Source organism: Pinus tabuliformis, chromosome 4_1, assembly GCF_031772625.1.
Source record: "Pinus tabuliformis cultivar Carrire ecotype Pingquan chromosome 4_1, CPIR1, whole genome shotgun sequence".
NCBI lineage: Eukaryota > Viridiplantae > Streptophyta > Pinopsida > Pinales > Pinaceae > Pinus > Pinus tabuliformis.
In genome coordinates this window covers 424,172,611-424,180,801 of record NC_142303.1, presented here as the reverse complement: position 1 = coordinate 424,180,801, position 8,191 = coordinate 424,172,611, and the positions used below count along the sequence as shown (strand labels likewise).

The 8,191-nt window shown below is 35.8% G+C and overlaps 1 protein-coding gene across 1 annotated transcript; it reads left to right on the top strand.

Annotated features, from left to right (window-relative positions):
* Window positions 1-4,798: 4,798 nt before the first annotated feature.
* Window positions 4,799-7,656, top strand: LOC149176117 (uncharacterized). Its single transcript, XM_089419872.1, has 4 exons — window positions 4,799-4,994; window positions 5,157-5,277; window positions 6,187-6,472; window positions 6,682-7,656. The coding sequence occupies exons 2-4, from the start codon at window positions 5,173-5,175 to the stop codon at window positions 7,071-7,073; spliced, it is 783 nt and encodes a 260-aa protein (XP_089275998.1). The 5' UTR covers window positions 4,799-4,994; window positions 5,157-5,172; the 3' UTR covers window positions 7,074-7,656.
* The last annotated feature ends 535 nt before the right edge of the window (window positions 7,657-8,191 follow it).

Sequence of the window (8,191 nt, the reverse complement as noted above, 5' to 3'; positions counted from 1 at the left end):
AGGATTTGTTTGGCTAAATCACCTATGAACCTGGGTCAGGCCCCAACAAGCCAACATGCATGTCTTCGTTATTTTCCTAAATCACCTTTAGATTTCATCTTTGAGAAAGATGTAGTTGTAGATGGACATAGTGACATAGACAGAGCAAAGAAATTCATTGAACAAATTCAGTTGATTCACCAAACAGTTCAAGAACAATTAGAAAAGAGTCAAGGCAAGTATAAGGCAAGGCATGATAAGCATCGTGTGGATCATCAATTTAAAGTAGGTGATCAAGTTTGGCTTTACATTAGCAAGAAAAGGCTTCAAGGTGAAGGTAAAAAGTTGAAACCAATTCATTATGGTCCATTTAAAATTCTGGAAAAGATTGGTAATAATGCTTTCAAGCTTGGTTTGCCTTCATATATACAAACCTATTCTGTTGTTAATGTTGAAAATTTGAGATTATATGAACCTCCTTTGATTTAAGATCAAGGAAAGAATGTTCAAATTCCATCTGTTGAAGACTTTTCTCCAGAATTCCTTGATGTGCTTCAGCAAGACACTATACTTGACAAAAGGACAAGGACAACAAAAAGGGGAAGTATTGATTATCTTCGGGTGGGTCTCAAAGGTACACATCCATCAAAGTCCAAATGGATTGAAGTGGGGAAGGTGAGGGAACAGTACCCTCATCTGTTCAATAACTGAAAGTGATCAAAAGGCTTCCAGTGGGGAGGAGTGATCAGGTGCTCAGAATTATGCTAAAAAATAAAAGTGTCAAAATCTTGTAAAATTCAACTTTAGATTGAAGAGATCATCATTCTGAATCTAATGGTGTGAACGATGCTCAAATCTGAGTTCGTATGAAGAAGTTAGAGCAAGTCAAAGTTCAAATTTGACTTGCCTACATGGCAGGATTGGGATGATGTGGCAAGGTCTTCAGCCAATAAGGAGGCGCCAAGTGGTAGCCCGCCATTGGCCATTACAAATCACATATTGCAGCAGTAGGCAGAAAAGGTGTCTCAAATCGACCCCTAGTAGGTTGGGTTGCGATGGGATCAAATCGTAATCGCAATCGGTGAAAGGGATTTGCGAATAGGTATCGGCCCCGACACCGACGCAATTTGCTTTTCGAACGTGATACATTATTGTGTTGCAGTTTTATGTTCCGACCGGTCCATGATATTGCATCGCAATTTTTTTGTTGTGTTAAAGAGCCCATAGCCAATTACCGAATGCGACGAGCAATAAGACCCCGAACATGATGGTTCTTTATGCCACAGTTTAATATTCCGTCGGGTTTGCCTATATCGCATCACAGTGTTCCACCACTAAAACAAGACCTTCTGCCTGCCTAAACTCACCAATTGCGATTTGCGATACGACTGACAGGATATGGCCCGCGGTGCAGAGAAATTCTTGCCCGATTAGTGGATTTTGGGGCTAATTTGTAGTTTTTTGCCGGATTTTGAGCGTTTTGTGGAAAGAATAGTGGGAGAACTAGGAGAAGTCATAACTCCTTCAGTTCTTATCCAAATTTGATGCAAAAATAGTCAATCCTAGTAGTTTTGAGTATTCTGAACTCATTGAGACATGTTTCAAAGGCATCTAAGAATTGTAAACACACTTTTGATGTAATTTGAGCATAATAGAGAGGCCCAAGCCATTGGAAGTTGGACCAAGGAGATGTAACCCAGGAGGGGTGAACTCCTTTATCATGTGCTTGTTGTGTGTTATATTTTGATGTTCTTTGTTGTTATATTGTTGTTGTTTAGCATATGTTTTTATGTTAAACTGTTTATAACATTTACATAAGAAACTCTCATGGGAATCTGTTAATTATGCAAAAGTTTTGAATCCTTAAGCACTTGAAAAAGCAAATGATAAGCATCTTGGGGTTTATTTCTGATTGGGTAATTAGCACAACATTAATAATATACTACAATTTAGATCAACAAAAAAAGGAGTCCTCGGGTGTCTTAAAGGAACAATTGATTTTGGTCTTAAGTATACTAATTCATTTGATGTTGAGATGACAAGTTACTCAGATTTAGATTGGGCTGGTAATCCGGATGATAGAAGATCTACTACAGGTTATGCATTCAATATTGGATCCAGGATTGTTTCATGGAGCAACAAGAAGCAACCTATTGTATCTTTGTCATCTATAGAGGCAGAGTACAAAGCTTTGTGTGCAGCAACTTGTGAAGTTGTTTGGTTGAGGCAAGTTCTTCAAGATATTGGAGAAGAGCAAGAGAAGGCTATAGTGATCAAATGTGACAACCAGAGCTCGATCAAGTTGGAAAATAATCCAATATTTCATGCAAGGACAAAGCATGTTGATGCCCAGTTTCATTTTATTAGAGAAAAGATACAGTTTAAAGATTTTTTTCTTGAATATTGTAATACTTGTGAAAATGTTGTTGATATTTTCACAAAGCCCCTTGGGAAGATGAAATTTGAATTGTTTAGGGAGATCTTAGGTGTGGAGATTAATCCTTTCTCCATTAAGGGGGAAACTTAGAAATAATGGAGAAAGGTTGTTTTGATTATGTTCTAAGATTAGATTTAGTTCCTATTTTCTAGGAGATTGTTGTGATCTCTCGAACAAAATGTAACCATTATATTTGTGTATGTGTGATTGTTTTAATCAATGAATGTAGTGTCGTGGCAACCTCAGTGCTCATCACTTGAGTGCTGCAGGTTTCATTCTTAATTCTATTTCTCTTCCTATTATTTTGAGTAGTTCAAGCCCCATCAAGTTGTAGGTTCAAATCTCATGGGGAGGGGTTGAAGGTGGGAGCTAATTGTGGGGGATAAGAACAATCCCATAGGGCATCCAATCTCAAACAAGCCTCATACAATGTTGATGGTAGCATCCCATAGTTAGGTAGATCACTCTTCCCAACTATGAAAAAAAAGAAAGAATATTAAAAGTTTAGTAAAGATACACATTTCATTACTTATCCTAATCACATTCCTTCAAGCTAATTGAACTAACAACATACATATCAAGAATCATAATGTACAAAACATGAAGATATATCATGGATACAAACACGAGTAGAACATCTCTCAATTATATTAACTAAATATTCAATATAGCATAACTCAAAACAAAGCATCTAAATAAGAATTCTCACCTTTTCTTATCACAACTACTACAATAACAACATCAACTCTCACATATATATAAATGATTGAAGTGGTTACAAAAGATCCTTAGATATATCAAAAAATAAATATGCCTAGTTTAAGCCATTCATACAAAAGTGCCTCTCTAAAGACATGCATAAGGAGTCAAAGATATTAGATGTAGAGAATGAATAAGATGAATCACTAACCTCATGTACTTAAGCTTTAACGAAACTACACACTCAAGATTTTGTGGTCTAATGACTACAACATATTCACCTTTTACTACCTTCTACTTTACATTTTTTTATCAAAACTAAGTCACACCATTATTTCCTTATTTGACCATCATTTCATTATAAATGTAAATGCATATAAATAATATTACAAATGAGTTGCTAGCACTTATCATTATAAGAGTAAATCAATTACAATAATTTCAATTATTATCACAATGTCATGCTACTTGAAATCATAAAACCATTTCATTTGGTATCACATAAACTTAGACCTAACATTTTATATAATAATAAAAAACCAACTTCTTGTTTAATTAATGATACAAAATACCATGTTAGCTAATGCTATGTGGAACTCAATTTAGAAAACAAAAAAATAATAAAATGTTACTTATTACTAGTGGGAAAAAATTTGCTCAATTGAATATTTATCATATATATATTAAAAAAATAGTATTGAACGAAGTTTAATAATTCACGAGGAATAACTAATATACTCTATTATATTTCTCCTGCATATAATTCACAATATTTAAAATGTTATTTATTGCTTTTTCGGAAAAAATGTTTCTCATTTTTAAAATGGAATATTTATCATATATATCTAATAAATAAAGTATGAAATGAAGTTTAATAATGTGAGAGAAATAATTAATATGTGAAAGCCTGCTCCCTTACGGACCACCAGCGGGTTATTTCAGGTGGCGTGGTTTTCCTTGATAACAGTGATGTGTCAATTGACATTCGCGGATAGCCGCCAGAGATGGCTGTCCTCACTGTTGGTTTGACAAACTGAGTTTGATAAGTTTTTCTACCTTTTGAAAAAAAAAAAAAAAAAAAATAATAATCTACTATAATTTTTTTCCATATAATTCAATATATATATATATATATTAACTAATAAACGAAACGATTTTCTTATGATATTTTTTTAGTTAATTTTAATAAAAAATAAATAACATAATCTATTATATTTTTCTGGCATATAATTCATAATATTTAATCATTATATATATTCTAACTAACAACTTTTTACATATATAATTAATTTTAATAATCAATAAATAAAACTTAAATTTAAATGGTTTAATATATAAAATTTTAATACATCTAAATTTTTCGAAAAATAAATTTATTTATACCAAAAAACAAACCACTCAGTTAAATTATGCCCTATGCTATTAATTTAAAATAATAATATTATTAAGCAATTCTGCGCGGGGACATTCAACCCACAAGAGGCAAACGTATAAGGGGGAAGAAACAAACCCTAATAAAGCTCATCACAAGACCCGGCGTTTAGTGACAGACAAACCCCCTTTTGACAGATGGGTCCAGTCTGATAAAAGCGATAGTAGGAAGCAATACAAAAATAGAAAGATAATGTCGTTTATTTTATGTATATATCATACACGAAGCTTAGGATATTATCTGAAGTTTTCTAGAGGAATCGGGAATATGTGTATATTCACAAGTGTTATATATACACAACTAAGGATAGTAAACTAACATAGAGGATATTCGTTCGCGGGTGGGTAGGATTGCTTTTTTCACGGCGATCTCAGGGTTTTCGGGAGGAGAATTGGGAAGGGTTTCAGTCGTTCGATTCACCACACGTCCTTAAATCCTCGTTTCCAGGTATGAATTTCAGCGAAAATGGGCATTCTATGTCATGAAATTCACTTTTGTCTTGCTGAATTGACATGAAATGCAGTATGTGCGATTCTTTTCGTGTATATTCTCTTTTGGGGCTTTATTTTTCATGTTTGATGAATGCAAGAATTGAACGTTGTTTATCAGGACTCTGAGTATAGTAATGGCGGATACATTCATGGGGCGTATGAAGAGGAAGAACTTTAGTGAGGTGGAAGTTGATTCTTTCGTAAGCGACGGCGTCGCACTTCCAAAAAGAGTGCGCCTGGTGAGTAGCTTCAGTCAATCTGTGTCGTTGGTTTCATTAATTTCTAGGGTTTCAGATGAGGGCTTTGTTGACCTGATCGATTTTGGCTGCATTACCAATCTGATTAAACGGCAGCGCATTCTTGATTGTGGAGTGTTAGCTAAGGTAGAAAAATGGAGAAAAGAAGGAAAAAGAAGATTTTTTTTTTTTTTTGACGAATACTTTTTGTGTTTGGTTCGCTTGTGAAATGTTAGGGTTATATTATTTATCGGCTTAGAATGTCGGTGGTCTGAAAGTGTAACGGATGGTCGGAAATTGTGAAATTGTTCTCGTATGTGCTGGAGGGTGATCAGATCTCCAGTGGGTATTTTTTTCTTTACTGTTTTATTTATTTTTATCTTTGGATGATGGATCAAATGGATAAGTAAGTTTCGTTACCAGCCAGCATTGTGTTGTGTCGGGGCCACTGTCATAGGCAGTAGAACCCTAAAACATGAACCCGAGGGTACTGACAGTTGAAGAAACTACCAGTTTTTATTAAGAGAAAAGTGGGATTTAATTAAAGTTCTAATTAAAATTTTGTTTAAATTTAGTATTAAACTGAATATGGAGTCTAGGCCCTAGAAGGCTGTTAAAAACATGTGTATTTATGTCAGTGTGTGCGCTTATGTCAACAAGGGATCGAGGTTCTCTTGTGCTGTGGGCAACTGCCGAAATTTAAAGAACTTGTTATTTTGGGGGTAAATTTGATGGACATTGATCATTTTTTTTTTTGTGTGGAATTTACTGAACCCTTCCAACCATTGCAATTAAATTCTGAACCATTGTATTTCGTGATTATAATGTTGGGAAAGATATTTTCACGCCTTTTCGGTCAGTCTGTTCTCTGTTGAGAGATCCCTCTGACGCTGGATATGTATTATAAAACAGGATCCAGATTTGCCAATCTTCTGTGGGGATCAACAATGTGTAGGGATGCAAGGGGGTTTTCCAGTTGAAACATCAGAATTACCGCAGCCAGTCCAAATACCAGAATTGCAGCCGACTACTGAACCTTTGTTAATGGCAACAGAGCCAATATCTGCGGTCCCTAATGATGAAAAAGCACTCGTGCTTTACAAGCCTGTAAATCCACCAGTATTTCCAGGTGGTCCAGCCGCTGGATCACCAGATCTTCCTATCAAATGTAACACAAACTCCTTATGGAATCAGAAGGGTACTGATCTTTCCCCACTATTATTGCACACTCCCTTTATTCCTTAAAGTTGTTCATTGTGTCTGTTAACAGCATGCGTTTTTTAATTTAGTTCCTAGGATACCTGTTATTTACAAAATCTAGAGGTTAGAGGACACCTTATATTATAAATACGGTTGAAATTGCAGTAAATTCTGTTGATCTGATTTCATCATGTTCTTTGCAAGCAGCTTGGCAGATACAGGCCAATTTGCCTGATCTATTCCGCTTTGCGAGACCATCGGACTCTGGAGCAATCTCTGTAAGTAGAAGGACATTAGACATTAAACCTGTAGATAATCGCCTTGCAGTTGTTCCGTGGGTGCCTTCTCAGTTTCAGAGATCTACAGACCAGTTGACGTTCAATCAGAAGAACTGTGATGATCCTACTGAGAATGAAGAGCCAATGGCAATGGAGGATGAAGATATGGTATCGATGGAGGAGGACCCAGTACAACCACAGCAACCACTGACCCCATCCACTAGTCTAGCAAGCGAAATGGTCACTGATGGAATGCAGTGGCAGCAGCATTGCTTGACTCCTCAGACCTCTATCAACCAACCAGTGATGTGGTCGTACTAATGACTGCCACTTCATATGGTTTTGCTCAGTGCCGTGAGTGTTATGGCTTTTATTACAATGAGGCGCTTAGGAGACATTTTATCGCCCCATTTCAAACTTTGTAAGGAAAGGACTAAGAAGGCAAAGATGATGGAACTAGAGCAGAGGCTCCCTTTCATGAAGAGGAACATTCAATTATGTTTAGTGGCTGACACATTTTCTTCTTTCTCCCGGGTCAAATATCCCTGTTAGGTTTTTGCTTTGGGGAATTACTAGAAGTGTACATTTTTATTCCTTTCTTTTGACCGCATGATAAGATATAAATGTGAAGGAAATTCTATACTGCTTTTTATCTTCTACACTGTGAATTTGCAACACAGTAAAATTACAATCTGTATCTTGGTCTGGGTCCTGTTGAGAAGGTTCCAGAAAGTTAAAGGTCCAATGCTGCCCAAACGATTTGTTTGTTTTCTCTTGATCTGTGAAGACAAAGTCCGATGCGGGACTCTATCACGAAGCAACTGACTGAGACATTATGGTTTATATTGTAACAAAATTTTTCCTTCAATTGAACATAAAGCCGGCAAAACAATTCTGATTTTCAGTATTTTCATTATGGATTTATTGTGGGAAATATGATGCAGTATGAACATATATGTTAATACTTACGTAGCATGGGATGGAAGAATATAATTTCCAAATTAGTATTTTGTTCTACAGCGTAGGTTTCTATATGCTATATGTCTGCGGGCATGGCAAATCTTGAATTCCACGATTCATCTTGCACATGTGATACTGTGGTTTTCAGTGATAGTTAGGGCATGCTGTGATATTTTCTCAATTCCTCTGTCTTGAAGCATACACAGAATGCCCAGGTTTTTCTAAGCTCTACCCCGAGACGCACACGACATTGGAAAATTAATCACGAGTTTTTTTCCTAGACTCTTTCCGAATGAGAAACGCACAAAACGAAGCTTTTCAAAACTCCTTTCTTTCGGAGTGCCACACAACCGTAGAAAATTAAAGGGGAGATAAAATAAGCAGAGAAAATTTCTAAAAATTTCTATGAAGGGGGAGGAGAAGGGGGAGAAGACAGCTTTTTTTTGTTGGACAGATTGTTTTGCTATCTGATTGCTGTA

Bases quoted from the DNA above. Each gene is read 5' to 3' on its own strand.
- LOC149176117 (XM_089419872.1), top strand. From the start codon at position 5,173: ATGGCGGATACATTCATGGGGCGTATGAAGAGGAAGAACTTTAGTGAG. The intron at 5,278-6,186 runs GTGAGTAGCTTC...ATTATAAAACAG, and splicing joins TTCCAAAAAGAGTGCGCCTG to GATCCAGATTTGCCAATCTT. The intron at 6,473-6,681 runs GTACTGATCTTT...CTTTGCAAGCAG, and splicing joins CTCCTTATGGAATCAGAAGG to CTTGGCAGATACAGGCCAAT.